At 41.5% G+C, this 20,544-nt stretch overlaps 1 protein-coding gene across 4 annotated transcripts in view; it reads left to right on the forward strand.

Moving 5' to 3' along the window:
• The window catches only part of TGFBR2 (transforming growth factor beta receptor 2), a 60,619-nt gene that overhangs the window by 27,282 nt on the left and 12,793 nt on the right, over positions 1-20,544 (forward strand). For all 4 annotated transcript variants that reach the window (XM_082283342.1, XM_082283341.1, XM_082283343.1 and 1 more), the window contains 4 exons: positions 782-953; positions 2,589-2,779; positions 15,305-16,104; positions 20,303-20,444. In XM_082283342.1, coding sequence (XP_082139468.1) covers positions 782-953; positions 2,589-2,779; positions 15,305-16,104; positions 20,303-20,444 — 1,305 coding nt within the window. The remainder of the gene's footprint in view (positions 1-781; positions 954-2,588; positions 2,780-15,304; positions 16,105-20,302; positions 20,445-20,544) is intronic.

Raw genomic sequence — 20,544 nt, forward strand, 5'->3', positions numbered from 1 at the left:
ACCAGTAAGCATGTAATGATTCAATTTCTGGGTGCAGAAAAGTAGCTGTTGGGTCAAAGCAGACATCTACAAGACAGGCTGTCATTGCAAGTTAGTTTGAGTTCAAGTCCCCTGGAATTAACCCAGTAACACTCCTGTAGTAGATCACATGAGCTGCACAGATGCCCTGTTGCATTTCTAGCTCAAGTTTCACCCGCAGCCTCTGGCAGACCATCTACCTTAAGCTGAAAGTCTGTTCCAGCTCTGTGTTATGTGTGAACAGTAATCAGATTAGGGATGACACCTAGGTTAGGCCTCAGGTTAGTAAAGACAAAATTGCAAAATTCGTCCTGATCCCTGTCATAATAATGTCACACAGCTAATTGTGCATTCTCACTATGGAACCCACAGCTACTTTGGCACACAGACCATGATGCAATTGTTATGCATGGGGGACAGATAACGCTGCCTGTGAGTAATGCAAACGGGTGAGTGCAGAGGAGTTATTTCAGTGCAAACTGGTCTTGGAAAATGTTTGATTCTGCAAACTACAAAGCAACTTGCTCCCTCTGAAGTCAATAGAAGTTCATTTTGCTTTTCAAATTCACTTTGATTAACGTGGTCTTGACACCGTGGCACTTACCTTGTAAAGAAAATTGGTAGCTGTGAAAGATCAAAGATTTTCTAATTTAAGGTAGGAGGAAATGTTTGCTTCTGATGAAAACCTTATCTTCATAATAAGCAGTAATACAATCTGATAATCTACCATTACTGAATTTCCTTTTCTTTTTTTTTCCTTAAGCTGAATTTACGTCACCTGTAGAGAGAAATAAGGAAAGTGGACTGAAAATGCCAAACCTATGCAAATTTTGTGATATTAAAGTAACAACCTGCTCAAACCAACGTCAGTGCAAGAGCAACTGCAACATCACCTCTATCTGCGAGAAGAGTAGCGAAGTCTGTGTTGCCATATGGTAAGTTATTTCTTCTTGCAGCTGGGGACAGGAGCACACCCTCATTCATCATGGCTTAGTACTTTCCTCGATTGCTCTGATACTCAGAATGTCCCTGCTACCTCACCAAGCTTTGCTCTCTCACTCCCAACTCATATCTGTGCACAGCATACCAAGAGTTGCTTGAGGTTAACAATTCTGATATGAAACGTTCTGGGGACTTTTTTGTCTTTTTCTTCTAGAACAGTTCTGTTCCAGCTTAAGCTGTTATTGGAAAAAAGGCATGGTCTCGGGCAAACCATTAAACTGTATCCACCCACAGCACTCAAGAGTAGAAACAGATTTGAGGCTCGAGAGGATTGTGGTGACAGTTGCTGAACAAAGACAATTCTCTCTCAGGTTTCAAGTGAACTAGATTATGTGGATTTGTCACAAGAGGCTTATTGCCATGTATAGGTAGAAATACTTCCTCTTAATGGGAAAAAACTTCTGTGTAGGTAGAGACTTTGATGTAGGCATGATGCCTTTTGTATAGCCTATGTCTAGGTTCAAAGAAATCAAGAGGTTATGAAAATTAGTTGTAATACTTCTTTAGGATTTATTGGCTTTAAGCTTGTGTTCCAGTCTAAAAACTGAGGGTTTGCGCTTTCATAAATGGGAATCCAATCCTACCAAAGAAAGCCAGAAACACTGTTAATGAGTTAATAACTGGACTAAAGGAACAGAACTGAGTCCTTGCAGCATTGCTGCTGATTTACAGAGGGACATAACTAATTTGTGTGCTAAGGGATTAATTGTGTCCATTGATTTGAGACGTTCAGCATAGTTGGAAGTAGGCACTTCAGTTCAGGATCAGTCCAGTGTGCTGTTCCATATTTGTCCTGCTCTTCTTTAGTAAGTCATCAGTGTCTATTATCACCATAAAAAGGGGCTGTTGTACAATTTAAGATACATTTTGGACTTTTCGTGACCGTTTATCTAAAAGGCAAGAAAACTGTAAAGTGCTTTTTGCCTTCAAGACTTTTGTCAATGAAATTAAATCTGTGGACCAGGACAAAACACAGGAATATGGTCCAGATTATCAGCTGTAAATATTTCCCTGGCTGTGAGGCATCTCTAGCTTGCATCAGTTTTTATGATTGGTATTTTGGTGGAGGTTTTTTTGGTTGGTTGAGGTTTTTTATATATATAACTCTTTCAGTGCACAAACTGTGCTGATTGTAGGCTTCAAAAACAAAATGAAAAGGCCAACTCACTAGAAATTCCTCAGATTTTGAGGAAATAATTCTGTTTTTGTCATAATTTCCCACAGATTTTTACTGTCTGCTCAGTGACCGCAAAAACCAAAAGTATGTTCTGAAGTTCACAGCAGTTCATTGAGCATTAGCTTTAATAATTCTAAGTGAGATTTCAGAGGCACTCTTCTGAGCTTAGCAGTAATGTGATATAGGAATAGCTGTGCCATTGTACAGATGTGAGGAGCCCAGATACTGCGCCAAATTTACCCCATTCAGGAAAGACAGAGAAGAAAATACGATGCTCTTTAAATACCATTTATATTCTCAAAAGAGGCAAATTTTGGGCAGGCGCAGTCCTGTCTGCTCCCTTTGTAAAATATTCCCTTTTTGATTTCAATTTTCTCCTTTTCATTTTTAGGAGACAGAATGATGAAAATATGACATTAGAAACAATATGCCATGATCCCCAGAAAACACTGTATGGTCACATTTTGGATGACTATAAATCGGAGCAGTGTTTGATGAGAGAAAAGAAGGACGATGGGGGATTGATGTTCATGTGTTCCTGCACAGGTGAAGAATGCAATGATATGCTCATTTTTACATCAGGTAGGTTTAATAATTTACCTTGAATTCCTACATTCCTTGCATATAATATTAACTGTATTATACCAATGTACTTTGGAACTGCATTTTGTGGGGGAGAACTTCTAGTGGCAGGTGCTCTTTTGGTCTTTTATGAATCTTGCAAAGTCTCAACCTTTCTTTTCTGTGTTCTGAGGGTACTTCTTCCTGCCAGGCTGTCCTCATTTTGAAGTAAGTCTAATATTCAGCTCAAGACACTGCACTTAAAAGCTGATGGAAGATGAAAGCAAGATGCTCACAGTTGTTCTGTTGATACACCAAAATGCAACACATGTTAATTACATTATAAAATCTAAACTAAAGGCAAATGCCATGTTTAAGGTCCTACCTCCTCTAAAAGGCTGTATTGCCACAGCACGTTATCTACATATACAGATGTTACTGGTAATGTGATAGGATGTAAATTTTAAGTCAGCTTCCCTGGTGTAAGTGACCATCTGTACCTCTCTTGTGGCAGGTGTGAAGTAGCTAGGTTCCTTCTCTGGGACATTTGTTCCCTCCCACCTACTATGGCACAAGGAAGCATATGTGAGTTCACAAACCAGGGAAATGTGAGTACAGACCAAACCGCAAGTGCATAACCCATCCCCATTCTCATGAACGCTAATATAGGCCACTGCAGACACAGTGAAGGCAGTACAGATGTGTGCAGTGCTGGTGGACCTCATGCTGCACACACAGATGTGCATGGTGCAGGCACCCCTCGTGCTTTATTTTCTCCTACCAGCTGTGATTCTTTCACTGTGACCAAGTCAGGTCTCTCACAGGCAAGAGTGAGGCCTCCTATGCAGAATTCTGTGTGCACACACTTCTGAAGGAGTGTGGCCCACCACACCCATCCTCATCACCCCTAAGTTCCTCAGAGAAGGGTATAATTAAGTCCTTGTTACCTGAGATAACGACAGGTTGGGATGTTGTTTCCACTCCGGGGAAACATGGTGTGTGACTGCGCTGAGGGGGACAGCTATGTGAGTGACTTGTAGCTCTCACTTCCTAGCTTCCAAGAAGGCTAACTAGTTTAGGTCACAAAACCACACCAAATTAGCCAAGAGCAAGCCAGCAAGTCTTTGCTTCCCTGAGCCCAGGCTATCCATATCTGGTGCCACCCCTCATCCCCATCTTCCTCATCCCCTTCCCAAGGTTGATTCGAAGCCAGACAACCTGACTGCTTATCCATGGTTGTGTGACCAACCCTTACTTGGGTGTTCTTTAAAGGATTTGGAGTATATACTGGTATTGATATGAGCACAGATGGTAGACCCAGGACCTAATTCTAACTGATTGCCTTGATTTTATTGAAGAGAATGTGTTCCCAGAGAAGAGATCTTACTCTGTGTCAGCTGTCTAGTGATTTTGTACAACATGAACCACACCCTTGTGGATTTTGGCTACTTTGTTGTGAGTTAGCTACGTTATAGCTGTTTTTCCTGGAGCTGTGTAGCTGAACGCAGTCACTGATAAATGTGTCTTTGGTGGGTATGGTTACGAAAACCGTTCTAGAAATTCAACACAAGTGCCTTCATTCCTACCAACTCTGCAGCCCTCTCACACTTCCAGATCAACCTAAAAGGAGTAGTAGAAATTTAAACCCAGTCTTTTTACCCTAATTCCTTTCACTCTTCCAAGTGGAGCTTTTCCTTCTGTGTCATGTGCTGTAAGCACTCTAGGTGACTCATGAAAACCATGTGCTACTTTTATATGTATTAAGTGAATAACTACAGATAAAAATTAAAGTAATGTAAAACTTCACTTTATAACATTTCCAGTTCATTCACAAACACAGGCATTAACTCCAGTCAGGAGCGGGGAGAATTGAGGCTTTGTCATTCATTTTATATTGTTGTGGATTAGTGTTTCTTTTAAATGAAAACAGCCCCTTTGGGTTGCTTGCCTGGTTAGCCATGGCAGGAAGACAAACGATTTTTACAGTATCAGACATGCGGTTTCCTGTCTGTGTTTAACTTTGAGCAGAACATCACAGCCAGCTGGTCCATGGCTCCTCCAGACAACTAGATAATAGCCTGTAATAATTTTGCCTTTGGAATGACTGTCATCCAGATCTATTCTGTACATTGTTCTTGCAGGTTTTTTTTCGCTACATTTCTTGTACACCAGAGCAAGAATTTTTGCAGTGGTTTTGCACATTCTGTAGTTTTAGAGAGCAAGACAAGAGCTACTCTAAAAAAGCCTGATCAGACAGTGATTTTAGTCATTTACTAGCAGAAACTGAGATAAAAAAGATTGCAATTTTTCACCTGTGAATTGCAGCATTTCCTTTCAAGCTGTTGCTATAAACGACAACTGTTTTACCTCTTCCTCCTGTATGCACACTTAAGACAGACCAGATTTAGTTTGTTTCTGGTGTTTCTGGGGTAAGAAAGAAAATTGTGGGTAAGGCAACAAGTTCTAATTTCCACCAAAGGTTAGTCACCAAATTCCAGTGATTCACAGCTGAGCTGTTATTGCTTATGGAAGAATTGGTTTATAGCACTCTTGGCTTGCATAGGTCTTGACTGTGAAGGGCAAACCTCCTGACTCCATTTTTAGACACAAGCATCTAAAGGTTTTGCATATTGGAGGTGTTGTGACTCACCCAAGGGTGACTTCAGAAGTGTTTGAAGTACTTACATCAAAATCAAATGCCTGTTTATTGTATGGATTTTCATTTAAATTGCCAATCTGCAGGACACAGTCAGAAACATGTGCCTGAACATGCCTGTAGTTCTGCTGTGTCAGGGGGCTGACCCCTGATTCAGATCCCTGGCATTTCAGGCCACAGGCACCTGGTGGAAAATACTGAGTGCAGAATTGCTCCAAACAATTTTCTGTAGTTCTTGGAGGAATAACATGCAGGAGACAGGTAACCATTGTAAATCTGACTATTCTGTGTTTATTTTTTAATTCCTCTCTTTTTGTGCCAAACAAAATTGTGGGTGACTGGCAAGCAGCTTACACCCCTGTGGTGGAAAAATGCTTCTCACAGCAAAACTAAATGCCAGTGTGTTGTAATTATTATTTATTCGAAAGTCTAATGTCAGTGTTACCAGAAGGCAAAGCCAGGGAGCAAAACCACTGGAAAAGATTAGCCAGAATCAGAGGTAAAAGGCCTTGGGTGGCTAGAAGTTGCCTAGGTGGCAGACAGAGGCCTGGTCCTTCTGTCATGGAAAAAATGAGCGCAGGATTAGAATACCAGGGTTTTTTGCTCCCTGATGTCTGGTTGTGTCTGCTGGATCTTCTGCATCTTTACCTTCTTCTGCTTTGATCTGCTGTGATGAACTAGGTCTGTCAGTAGTTGTTTGCACAGTCCCAGTTCTCCCTTGATGCTTGTGCAGCTTTGTTCCTCAGCATTCCCTTCACCACAACATCTCTCAGCCGTTAGCCAGTGCAAGCATGACAACTGCTTAACAAAGCTGGGTTTTATTAACAATCCCTGTAAACAATTCTTTGACTGAAGTCAAGCCTTATTTACCCTAAGGGACCAAGCAGGACTGTGCCCTTTCCAGCCCCATATCTGACCCATTCTCTGTGGACCAAGATGACCAGGTACTCATTGTAGACAAGAAAATGGGATTCCTGCATGTTACTTAGTGCATGACCTACCTACCTGCTGTGCCATGCAACCCCTTTCTCTTATGCAGCTCATTCAGACACAGTCATTCAGCAATGTGCAAATGAGCAGTGGAGACTGCAAAGAAGAAAATAAATCCTTTAACTGCTGTTGTCAGTATATATACAGTTCTTATCCTGGGCATCAAATTCAAACCCAAGCAACATTGCAGAGAACTCAAAAATTGGAACCAGGATTTTAACACAGCTCTGTTTGGTTTATAGTTGTTTCATTCTAATAATTTACATGATGATAATTTTTTTATCCTCACCTGTCTCTTGTCGTGCTATGCAGATCTCCATGCAGCTTGCAACTGAGGTGTCTGTGGGATTGTTCAGGTAGACTGTTTATTGCTCACCTACTGCAAGATGAAGTCATTCTTTTGGGCATTCTCACCACACCCAAACATGGGGGAAATCTTTAGCAGCAACTCTGAATCATCCAAACAGTTGCCTTGGAATACCAAAATCTCAGTGATAGAGATGACTGACAACAAGAGGTCAGCAAGACAAGGTCAACAAGAGTTTATGAGAATAATGAAGCTAACTGGGAGGGGAAGTGTGTCGAGGGAGGGATGGTGTTGTGCTGCCTAAGAAACTTCACATTGATCATGGTTTTACAGAGTTGGCTAATTGAGAGTGTAAGAGACATACCTATTTGATTAATCAATTGTGGCTGAGTCATTTGCCTGAACGAATTACAGCCTATGGATTTGCAGTGCGTCAAGTGCCGTGTTTGCTCGCTGTGTACGGTTGTTACCTGGGAGAGCAGCTGTTGCTCTGCTGCCTGAACCACCACAAGCATGCCTGTGTGATGCCTTGTCCCGTGCCCAGACTGCAAGAGATATGGATAATGTTTCAGAGTGTCCTTAACTTCATGTCTCTCATTTGTCTCTAACACGTTGTCCCTGTCTTTTCCTTTCTTTCTCTCCTCTTCCTCTCCTTACTAGAGTCAAAGCATTAATGATTTTACTTGACTGCATAGGAGGATCTCAGACTTAAGAGCAGACTTAAAACTGTGCACAGTCACCAGTCCATAAATACTTATGTGGTGAGTTGTCCGGTACTCAAGGAACACCAGAAGGGAGATGATTACAGCTGGACTGCTTCCAAGTGAATTTAAACAAAGGCTTTCATTAATCCCTTTTTCTGTTATCCAACTAACATGTTCAGAACGTAACTATCTTCCAGCTGCCCCATAAAAGAGGTCAGTAACATTACATAACATTGTACAGAGCCTCTCACTCCTTGTATATTGGCTTTGTTCTCTATGTTTCCTCCTAGGTATTTGCAGGAATTAGAGTCCCACCCAGTGCCTGCAGCTGTGTGTAACCAAAGGAGAGGCTGTCTAATGCTGAACATCTGATTCACTTAATGGGATAGAAAGGAAATAGGATGAAAAGAGGCTAAAGAAGCCAAAATTTTGTTTTGCTCTGTATTATTGATATTGTTTTCTTCTTAGGAAAATAACCATGCTCAGTTACAGATTTGTGTAAAAACAAACTAGGCAGTGCTCTTCCAGTCTGGTTGGCATATTTGTTACAATTTGCATCACTTGAGAGCTTAATAAGTATGGGAATTTGTCCAACCTTTTATCAGGTTGTCATGGAAGAGACTTTAATAATTACAGACAGAAACAAACTGTAACTAACACTGGCAACATAATATTTTGGGAAAGGTTGGAGGGGTGAAACTCAGGCTGAGAATAAAAATAGTGGTTAATGTGTGGCATCTGTTGGAACATATTGAAACTGGAGAGATTGATTTGTTCCAGAAAACCACCAGCAAACAGCAGCAGACACCCAAGCTCTGTAACTGAGCCATGTATCACAGAAACTTAGTCACATCATGTAAAGTTAAAATATGTTGGCTTTCGTATTGCTGAGTAGGAAAGCTCAGCTACAAAAGTCAAAGTGTGTGAGAGATGCCATGTACACACAGTGAAGGGACCTATTAGAATGGGAGAGATAGGAAGGGAATGCATTAGGGGGTGGAAGATTTTAAGCAAATGGGTGCTGTGCCAGCAAACCAAGGAATTACACTTCTAGCCAGCAGTGAGGGAATAAAAACAGCAACAAACTATTTGTTCTGTCTTAGAGCTTAAGAGTTTCTTAAACCTCCTGGGTGCTGAATTGCATACTTGGCAATCAGTTTAAAAATGAAATTCTGCTTATAATAGATGAAATATCCATTAGGTCATTGCTGCCCAGCCTTTTTGCTGAAGGAAGCCACCCAGAGGCAATCAAGTTGCCTACCTCCCACCCCTGTGACTAAGATGTAGCCATTCCCATCAGGTGACAGATGCACATGCATGACTTACAGCATGTAACACATGTAACAGGGTCATGTTACTGGGGATTTTCCCTGGGCCTTACAGAGAAGTCTTGAGTCCTGATCCCCTGGGCAGTCATTTGCCAAGGGCAAAGCTGCTGGTCTACAGGGGAGAGCAGCCACAGGTCTTCAAAATTGCTCATACTTTTGCCTTACTACCCTTCAGGAGAAGAGATAAGTGGTGGCACTGGACAAGGACATGCATTAAGTGCTCTGTGGGCTGGGTCTGGTTTGTCAGCCATTTGTTGACTGCAGAGCTACATTTAGGCAGCCAAATACTCAAAAGAGCAAGTGAATGAGTTCCCACACCTTTAAGTGAACCCTTAGGGCACAAAGTGCTGGAACCTGCACCTGGGTCACAGCAACCCCATGCAATGCTGCAGGCTGAAGGAAGAGTGGCCAGAAACTGCCTGGAGGAAAAGGACCTAGGAGTGATGGTCAACAGCAGCTGAACATAAGCCAGTAGTGAGAGCATATGGCCAAGAATGCCCATGGCATCCTGACCTGCTTCAGAAAGAGTGGAGCCAGTATGACCAGTGCAGTGATCATCCCCCTGAACTTGGCACTGGTGAGAGCACATCCAATCCTGTGGGCCTCTCGCTACAAGAAGGACATTGAGGTGCTGGATTGTGTCCAGGGAAGGGCAGCAAAGCTGGGGAGGGGTCTGGAGCACAAGTCCTATGAAGAGTGTCTGAGGGAGTTGGGGTTGTCTAGCCAGGAGAAAAGGAGGTTAAGGGGGACCCTTTTTTGCTTTCTACAACTGCCTGAAAGGAGGTCGTAGCAAGGTGGGGGTCAGCCTCTTCCCCCAAGTAAGAGGCAATGAAAACAAGAGGAAATAGCCTCAAGTTGTACAAGGGAAGTTTAGATTGGATAGCTGGGAAAATTTCTTCACCAAAAGGGTTGTTAAGCATTGGAACAGACTGCCCAAGAAAGTGGATGAATGACCATCCCTGGAGGTATTTAAAAGACCTGTAGATGTGGCACTTAGAGACATGGTTTAATGATGGACTTGGCAGTGCTGGGTTTACAGTTGGACTTGATGATCTTAGAGGTCTTCTCCAACCTAAACAATTCCATGATTCTGCAGCAGGTCTGGCAGACCTGCCAGCTACTGGAAGTAGTGCCTCTCCAGGAGAGAGATATTCTGGTAATATCCTTTTCAGACTAAAAGATGAAAACATACAGCTCAAGCACAACTTACTGGCCTTGACAGCTTTGGTTTACCTAGTCCAAAAAAGCTCTTGTCAAATACAGGAACTTGTTGAAGGAATTCAACCTTCAGGAAAGTCTGCAAGAAATTCCAGGTTTATTTTCCACTGGATAGTAAGATAGAGCCCACTCTGGTTTTAAAATCTAGTAATCTCTCTCTTCTGCTATGAGTTGGTTCAGCATAGAGCTCAGGGAGAGGTGGAACTGGTCTCCTGTACAACAAAGCTATTAAATGGAAAAAAAAAATCATCTCCAGCAAGTATGAAAAATTAAAATGTTTCCAAGAAACTATCATGATAAAAAAATGCAGGTTAGTTTGAGGTGCGGCATTTGAATTTGTTCAGTACCAAGTATTTTGTGTCAGGATCAACCATTTTCCTAAGGAAACACCCTCCACCCCCAGTAAAAAAGCTTCCCACCTCACATCTGTAAAGCCCCCAAAACAATGCCTGTAAAACTAGCAGGAGTTTTAAAAAGTTGGGTACACTTTCAGACCAGTTTCATCCTCAAGATTGTTTCAGGGAAACGTATAGGAGTGTCAGAAGCAGAGTTTCTGTTTTGAAAATCAACATTTCCCACCAAATAATGTTCTGATGGAGATTTCCAAGCCATTTTAATTCTAAAAAGGCCAAAATCAGGAAGGTATATGAGACATTGAGCTACAGAATTTCATTTCCACTTGAGGATTCTTCAGTAGAGATAAACTAAATTACCCCAAACAGCTGCTCAGGGTAAATTTCATTTCACTGGAAGTTAAGCATTTTATGGAGCTAGTTTTCATCCAGAAAGTACTAAAGAGATGGGCAGGCTTTTCCATATTTTGTTGCCTAGTATCTTGCTCAGAAATCACTACACGTGCAAGGTTCAAACTCCCATTTTGTGAAAAGCTCTCTCTTGATTCAAACAGAGCAGGTCTTGAACTTGAAGCTCCCGTACCCCACCCATACTTGTCCACTCACTGCTGGGATTCAGCACTCATATACATCTCCTGCCAAATTGCAACATTTGAACAGAAATTCTGTTCAAGCAAAAGCATTCAAAAAGTGTTGGTTTTCATTCCAGTGTGGAATTCAAATCAAACTTTGAAACCTCAGAATTTCTACAAAATGGAGTTTTCCTCCAGTCAGCTCAAAGGGCTGCTTTGTGTCTTGGGATCTTGCAAAATAACTAGATCACAGTTCTGTGGCTGGGACCATGGTTTGTGACTTCATGTTTCTGGGAATTTTTAAGACACTGCACAAGCTTGCAATACATCAGTGTCGATATATTTAACTTGAGTTCTGCTAATATCAGATGTATTCTTTCCCTGCTGTGTGGCTTTGACTAGCAGTTGAATAGGCAGCAGCTTTAGAGCTCACAGGAGCAGCAGACAGCAAGGAAGTAGTTCTGTCAGTACTGGCTGGGCATTCTGCTGCCCTGCCATTCAAGTGTGTGTCCTCATTTCATTGCCATTGTTTTACTTGCTCTTTCCAAAGTTCAGTGACACTAAAGTTGTATCAAAGGCATGCAGACCAACCTAAAAAATTTGCAGGGTCAACACAGAAAAAAACCCAGTGTTTCCATTTTCCTTGGCACCTGAGCCTTATTCCCTCAAGGCTTAGGTAGTGTTAAGGGTTATGCAGATGGTTTGTGCTTAGTTTAAACCGCATACAGGAAGCTTTCTTTTAGCTCAACTTCTCTATTGTTATGCTATATTAATAGGCTCTTTTGAAGCTTAAGAAAGGGCTGATCCACCCAAATAATAGTTCTGGGTGGGTAAAGTTATTTAGAAGCACGTTTGCAAAACATAAAAGGCTGTTTCATTTAACCATTTCCTTGCCTGCCTGTGCAGCCAGGTTTTGCTCATTCCACTGCTCAGAAAGAGGAAGCTGCACTCCCGTTTTTTAAATTATGAGGTTTCAGTCATAGGTATTTATTTATAAGTGAACATATTTATTCTTAGATTCCTGTAGTCAAGCCATAAAATGTCGGCTAGCCACTATGCAAACATACAGCTGTGATCTGAATTTTGATCCTGTCCTGATTTTGTACACAGATTTTGCACACAGATTTTGCAGAGAAGTACCCCATCCTTAGTTTGTGCTGGAATGGCTGATTTGATTCTGCTTATACCATCAGTCAAAATTAAAGGCAGTTCCAGAAGTGTCTTGCTCAGGACACACGTCAGTGCCACCAGCTCTTTGCTCTTGCTATCCCCTTTAACTCTCCTGTCTGGCAGCTTGGTCCCCTCCTAAGCTTAGAGTTCAGCCTTATCAGTCCTGACACTAGTTTTCCCAGATGTGTGCTCGTTCTTGCACTTCCCAAACGTTGAGTGGGATTTGTCTAGTATTTTAAATACTGAGAATTAGCACAGCCTTTGTCCCTGCTGCTTTAGGTGGGGTTGTGCAGCTGTATGCTTTTCACCCCTGCTTCTCCGCTTTCTCCAAGCGACCGTGCCAAAGCGGATGTGTCACTTTGCAGCAGGGCTGCAGGGTGATACAGTGCTCAGGGGGAAGTGGCCAAACTGCTCAGCTTCTGCTTTGATTAATTTTTTTTTGCATTCTTTTTCAAGTAACATTTGCAACATCGACAGTTTTTCCCTTCTACCCAGAAATTCCCCTGCACCACAAGCAGAGTTTTCTCTTGTGCAAAAAGAGGAAGAGCTGAAGGAGCTGTGAACTCTGCTGGAGAGTTCTCAGCTGTAGGGCAAAATAATACAGCCTGGTCTAGGACACTGTAGGAGTGATTGGAGATCCTCACACAGGTAGTCATAACAGTAAAGGAGCAGGGACTTTGGGTGAGTTTCTTCTCAGAGCTGAACATGCACCCAGCTACCTCCAACTGCTTGGACTCGGGGAGCTGTTTGAAAGACAACTAATAGACAGACATCTTGGGGCTTTTGTCGCTCATTTTGAAAGACGTCTGTTATTTCAAATATCTGGTCTACATGTTGCAGCTCTGTGGCAAAGAAAAAGGACTTTAAAGGCCCTAAAGAAAGTTTTCATCTTTGTGAGCAAGTGTATCCTATGATACAGATGTCATGTTTCTCATTTCCTAGAGCAAAGTCCAAACTTCAAGCCTGTTTTTCTGTGGTCAAGAAAAAACAAAAACAAACCAAAAACCAGCAAAACAGAACCCCAAATGTGCAATAAAATTATTTTCTCTGATTGTTACAGGTCACAGTTGTGTCACATAGTTGTGACCTGCTTGCAGCCAAAACTCCAAAACAGCCATCCCACAATGCAGTCAGTTCTCGTCTACCAGGGTGTTTCCCGAGTTCTTAATAGAGCAGATTTTCTAAAAGCAAAGAATGCACATGGGAATAAGCAATGCAAATCTATTTACTGGCAGTGACATTTGACTTTCTAAATATATTCCTTCCGTAACGGCCATACAAACACAGCGGGCTTTTTTCCCTCTTCAATATGTTGGAAAGCAAAAGAGTTGCCTTTAATCTGTGATGAACTTTTAGGTATTGTTTTGATTTAAAATTTAATAAGTTTGAAATTTACTAACATTTTGTTGTCAAGAGAAATCACTGGAGAGTAAGGATTTGTGGTTTGCATAGGTCTGGAAGGAGGGATTGCCTCCGTTTGCATGAGTGTTCTTTTGCATAAATGAAGGAAATACATTCTTTGTAGGTAGTGCTAGTCCATGTCATTGACATGTGCTTGGCTGGGAATGACAGTGCTAGAAAGGCACTTCATCTTCCTTGAAACCCTATGAGAGAGGCTAGGATTTAATTACTTGCTTACATCTGGTTGATGGACCTTCCAAGCAGAGGAAGCACGTCCTGGTTCAGGATTCAAGCCTTTTTCCAAATAAAAAGAATATACTTTTCAGATGTCCTATCACCTGCCTTTGAATAGCTGATGGCTCCTGCTGCTTGCCACCTGGGCTTACAAAGGAAAAGTGATTACAAGTGAAATTGGAGGGTCAGAGGTACTGCTTTGTTCTAATTGTAAACTTTTTACCCTTATTCCTTTTAGCATTGCTCACCTTTGTTTTGAGAGACACAGAGTAGGGAAAACAGAGGCTTGGGGCTAATGTAATTAGTGACAGCTTCCCTTCAGAGCTTATTAAACTTTTCCTTTTCATATTGACTTATTTGGCCTGAGGCACAGAGCCTGAGTCAATGACATGGCTGGAAGCATCCACCAGAGCATCGTGCTGCCAAGACAAGCAACTTGTTTAACTGTGATTGCAGCTTCAGTTGTTTTAGTCCATTCAGGTTAGGCTCCCAGGATTTCTTCCAAACAATCCCCTCCCTCATGCAAGGATGATACAGTACGTTTTATCTGACTCACAGGAAGAAGGAGACTGAGAGAGTAAATTTCCATGTGTTCAATCAAATCAGGTTCAGATAAACTCTGGCCCTCTGGTAATCTCGGTACAAAACTGTTCCCTTTTAAACTGGTTATCTTCCCTAAGAAATACTGAACTAGGAGGTAGTTTTTAGAGGTGACAGGGCAGCTCTCACCTCTAGGATAATAATCTGTACTCTTCCCAGAACACATCCCTATTCTAGAATAGGTCCCTGTTGTTCTTCTATTCTCTATATGTTCCACCGAAGAATATGTTGCTGTGTGCTCTGCACCAGGTATGGAGTTCGGAGTGAACATCTTCTTTACAGCAGAAAACCAGTGTACAGCCAGCAAGAAACACACAGAGGAAGTTTTCCAATACATAAATCCATGCAAAAGTACCTGGAGGGTGGTGCTGGTGACAATTCTGAGCAGGTGTTTGAATTTGTTTTAGCAACACTCTTTCACTTACATCAAAGCATGAGAATGAGTTTTGTTTTTCAAGTCTGTATGCAAGCATACATATTGTGCCTGAATATTTTCATACAGTGTGTGAACAGGCTTCCTGAAAATGGCTTTGCAGGGGTCCTACTAAAATATACTGGATCTGGAGTAATAACTGGGCGAGTGGGAGTTTACAGGATTCGTTGTCTATTTATTTATAGAAAAATTAATGTGTTCTAGTAATTAGTGGTTAAATGAGCAGTTCTGCCAAGAATACATTGACAGAATAAGTACAGGAGACTTTGGCTATTGTATTCAGGAAAGTGAAGGTTTCGTCCATTATGTATTAAAAGCCTGAGAAAAGAACAAAGCTACTAAATTACATTAGGTTTTTGCTCGTTCAGTTCTGGCTTTTTATAAAATAAGCAGACAGGGAAGTCCTGGTAAGCAGAGGCCTACATTCAAAACAACATTTTGAGGCAAGAAAGCAGTAACAGTTGTTATTATTTGCTGTTTGTGGTGAAGATAATGTGTTGCATTCTGCATAAAAATTATAACTCTGTACATATGAAACTATGATATAACTTCACGCATGCCTTCCTTCTGTTCTTTACAGATGACCCTCATAAGCCAGAGGAGAAAGATGAAATTTCCAAAGTCACAATCATAAGTCTTGTCCCATTACTGGTGATTTCTGTTGCTGTGATTGTTATCTTTTATGCCTACCGCACTCACAAGAAGAGGAAACTCAACAAGGCATGGGAGAAGAATGTTAAGCCCAAGAAGCATAAGGACTGCAGTGATGTCTGTGCCATTATGTTAGACGATGACCGCTCAGACATCAGCTCCACCTGTGCCAACAACATCAACCACAACACAGAGCTGCTGCCCATTGAGTTGGACATAGTTGTTGGCAAAGGAAGATTTGCTGAAGTGTATAAAGCCAAATTGAAGCAAAACACGTCAGAACAGTATGAAACTGTGGCAGTCAAGATTTTCCCCTATGAAGAATATGCTTCCTGGAAAACTGAGAAAGACATTTTTTCAGATGTAAACCTCAAGCACGAGAACATCCTCCAGTTCTTGACAGCAGAGGAGCGTAAGACAGATCTTGGTAAACAGTATTGGTTGATCACTGCCTTCCATGCTAAAGGAAACTTGCAGGAATATCTCACACGGCACATTATCAGCTGGGAGGACCTCTGGAAACTGGGTGGGTCCTTGGCCCGAGGGATTGCCCATCTGCACAGTGATCACACACCCTGTGGTCGTCCCAAAACACCTATTGTACACAGAGACCTAAAGAGTTCCAACATCCTGGTGAAAAATGATTTAACCTGCTGTCTCTGTGACTTTGGGTTATCCCTGAGGCTGGACCCTTCCCTGTCTGTGGATGACTTGGCTAACAGTGGGCAGGTAAGTTAGAAGATTGAAGGGGTGGGAGGGTAATGTACCAGTTGGTCTGCCAGTTCTGAAAAGATGAAAAAACTGAAAAGATGGAAAAAACCTTAAAAGATAAAAAAAATTTAAGCTGCTGTGGCAGCTTTGACTTAAAATTATTAAAAATTAATGTGAATGTGTTTATAAACAGAGGCACTAAACACTAAAGCAACAATGGGAAAAGTGCAATGTAGGTTTTGTTATGATGGGAGAGCTGCATGTGTATATGATGCAGCCATCCTCTCACTTACACTGAGCATGTATGAGCTTGTTAGCAGCTGTTCGTGGTGCTGCTGCAATGCACACACACACAAATACAATAAGGATCTGCTTCATGTTGTGAGGTTTTGACACAGTTTTCATGCCTGATGCCGTTACCCTTTTGTGTGACTAGACCCCATCCTGGTGTATCCCAGTATATGTGAAGTCAGTCTTGTGTCCTCAAAAGGTGTAAGCACATAACTGCTGATAGATAATAATTTTAAAATTCAAAAAAAGAATCCTCTTTAACATTATGGTAAATTCTCCACATGCAAGCAAATACAAGGATGTCAAATAGAAATAATTGCCCTGTTATGTTTTTTCAACTAAGGAGCGTGGATAATACTCATTTACTTGACAGGGATGCCAGGGGGATGTATATGAATGCTTTTAAGACTACATAGATCTCTAAATATTGTCTCTTCTAATGAAAACTCCCATAGTATAAATTCAGACCATTTGTTAATTTATTAATTCCTAATAGTTTAATTATACATATATTTATATGTGTATTTTTATATTTATATTTTTATACATAGGTCACTCAATGCCTGTCCATTTAAACTGACTTTTACCTCACATGGAACTAATATTTTAGCTTAGAACATTTTCAGGGACAGATCTTCAGTCTGTAGTGTTCTGTTGAGTTCACAGGCACTTTACTGTTGTTTATCAAATGAAGATCTGCCTTTGAAAGTCTCCTTATTGAAAAGCAACTGTCCTGACTCATTTTTAGAAGATCTATTAACCAGAGCCAGGAGTGACTGCTAATCAGTTGAGCCATATTTAAAATGCTACAAACACCAGTCCGCTACATATCATTTCTCTCCAGCATGCCAGATCTTTTTAGAGTTCAGTGAAGTCACACCATATTGTCAGTCAGAAGACTGATCCCATTTGAAGCAAGGACTCTGAAAGTGATCACCCACAGATATTTGGTTGAAGTTGCAAGCTGATTTCTCTGGCATTGCTCAGAGACACGTGGAAGTAGGAGGATAGCGTTGATACTGCCGCTTCCACAGTCCACACCAACACTGATGACAAAGTACAGGGCTGCCCAGAACAGGTTATGGCTTTGGAGTTGGTGTCCTTGGGCACTGGTGTTGAAGCCCATTGTTTTGTTTAGCTTGAGTGAATCTGTTTGGGGGTGACCCAGCTGGTCATTCTTCTCTGTGACAAGGAGTATGAGTCAATTGATTTGACTCTACTTCAACCTCTGCCTTATTCTTTTTGGGCACACAAGAGCAACCCACTTAAATTCCCCAACATGCCAGCTTCAGTGCTGTAGCTTTTATTAGAGAGGTCTTGCTCCAGGATTTGCCTTATGCATAATTTCGAAAATTTACCCTTTGACTCAAACCCTTGCCACCAGGAGATTCAATTTTATAACTTGTATAATGGAGCTGACCCAATTTTTAATTCAAGAAAACCTGAAACTTTCTATGAAATAAGTAAGAGTGTAAGTATTTAACTGTTTTTCTGGTCATCCTTAGACACTAATATTGAAGGCAAATTGTTGGCATTACAAAGCCATCTTCTTTCCAATCTACCCAACTACCTTCCATATCATGCAGATACAGCCATTACTGACTACAATGCCAGTGCCCTTAGGCAAAGGCCTAGGCTGGAAACCACCTTTTTCCCCATTAGAACCTTTGCAGGCTTTTGGGTTTGGCCGTCTATAGTGGTTAATATTTGTAGACATTACTTAATGTGACCGTATAAGTCTGGACCTTCTTCCCACTGTGTTCAAAGGGCTGGTAGGTGCCTGCAAGGCCAGCAGTTCTGTACTTCAGCAGCATCAGCATCCTTGTAATAGATGGTTTCCCATATCAGATAAAGAGAAATATCTACTGCCTCTCTGACTGATACACCTCAGGGCATGAAACATCTCTCAACAGCTTGAAAGAAATGTAAGATCTTCAGTAAAAAAGATTCAAATGTCACAAAAAATGATAATGTAGTGCAGGAAAAGAGATGATCCCTCACTAGAAGTTGGAGAACCAAGAACTGAAAGCAGACAGGTATTTGCAAAGAAGAAGCATATCCAGACCCTAGAGAGGCAACCAGCTCCAAATTTCCAGAGGTTAGGTACCTAAAAATGCCTTTGAGACTCAGGAGTCACGTGTTTTCAAGATACAGAAAAAATGTCTCTGACCGAACGACCTAATAATATAAATGCAGATAAAAGGACATAAGCAGACTGGAATCTGTGATAAATTCTAAGCAGGATGGATTTGATAGCATTCTTCAAATCAATTTTTCTCTTCATTTTTTTCTGTGCATTTTAGTTATAGGGCTTCATCCTCCATTGTCCTGCAAAACTGAAAAATCGTTTTCATTGCTGTGAAGGGAGTGTGAAATGCCAGACCAGAATTGGACTTTGTGGCAATGTGAAGGAACTGTATTTAGGCATCATTAACTCTTGTTAAAATCAGCAAGGTTTGTGGGGGATGGGCCATGTGCACTGGTAACCTTCTTAAGCTTTGGATGGGATCTGCTTGGGGAAGAAATCACGTGCTAGGGAGTTAATGGTAGCAACAACCTCTGCTTCAGAGTTTCCATATGTATGTCTCATGTTGGGAAGGGAGTTGGTGCTTACCTCGGTGCTGCTGAGACATGACTGTCCCAAGTACCTCTTCAGTGCATAGCTGCTATTTACATGCTTGGCCTTAAATTCATCACTGTCAGTGTAGCAGGGAACTTTGAGACTGCTCACTCTGAACTTCTTCCTTTTCCGCTGTTTATAAAGGCTTTGATCCTACAACCGTTCGGATATTTTTGACACAGGTTTTCTGCTGTTGCAAGGTCCTATGACAAAGCTATGTTCCTGATCTTTCCTCCTTCTTATTATACTTTCCCCTTTTTGCCATTTGCCCTGAGCCTGAGGTGATAAGACATGTTTACAGAAACTTATAAAATGGGTGTCGTAGGGCTCTCTCAAGACTGTGCCTTTACTATGTGGCTGTCTGCAATTACAGACCCAGTAATTGAAATGTTCCTTCGCAGCCCTGCTTGCCTCTGGGCTCTGGAGTGATTGCTGTAGCGTAAACAGCTCGTTTAAATCATATGTCCTACTGCATCACCCACTTGTGTTTGTTCATCTCTGTGCTTAACTAGTCTCCAACTTGAAGCTGTCTTTGCCTGATGAAAGACTTCTGTTTGCAGTTTTTCAAGGGGGATACATTTTTTTACCTACCCTGTGAAGAGTTTGTTGTTTGAGAGCAACTGTTGAGTGATCCAAAAATTCTTCTTAAATACTTTCTTGTGATAAAACCAGACGTTTAAACTTCACCTTCTGTAATGCAAAATCATAATCTAGATCTCAGCAAAGCTGCTAAAGTCATTGCTGAAAATGGCTCAGTATGAATAAAGTTTATGAGAATGTTCTTTCAAAGGGGCAGATTTTTGGTTTTGATTCAAATGTGTGGTTCTGCATTCAGTATTTGTGTGTTTGCTTTCTTCTCCCAGGCCTGCATTTACTCTCCTTTTAAGCCTACCATGAAAAGAAACAGCTAACACTGTAATACACTGTGCAAAATAATACAGTGTGGTTCTTGCTCATCTGAAAGACACTTGGTCAGCAGCAATTGCTTCAGGCCCAAAGGTCAGAGTTTATCTGCAAATAGCCAAAGAGTGAGAAAACTTGTCAGTGTCAAAATTATTTGCTTAAGGAACTAAAAAGGGCTATTTTTTTTTTCCTCACCAAGAGAGGTGCAAGTAAGTTGGTAGTCAGGACAATGCCAGATTCCCCTGGCAGCAGAAAATATGGCCTGTGCCAAGTATAGCCTGAATTTTTGGATACATGTCAAATGGCACTGTTTCTGTGAAAGCTGAAGTTAAATCACAGCGGAATCCAAAACATGAATTGCAATTTCAACTCGTGAGCTCTCCCCAATCTCTTCTCCTGTAGGTTGGCACAGCAAGATATATGGCCCCTGAGGTTTTGGAGTCCAGGATGAACTTGGAGAACATGGAGTCCTTCAAACAAACAGATGTGTACTCCATGGCTTTGGTCCTCTGGGAAATGACATCTCGCTGTAACGCTGTCGGAGGTAAGTGCTGTCTGTTTTCTTCTCTCTAAAAGTATTGAGACAGACATGCTCTCGTGGTTGTCTGGGGAGAGGGTGGTTCTTTTTAACTATCTCTATGTTT

Source organism: Coloeus monedula (genome assembly GCF_965178545.1).
Source record: "Coloeus monedula genome assembly, chromosome: 1".
Classification (NCBI taxonomy): domain Eukaryota; kingdom Metazoa; phylum Chordata; class Aves; order Passeriformes; family Corvidae; genus Coloeus; species Coloeus monedula.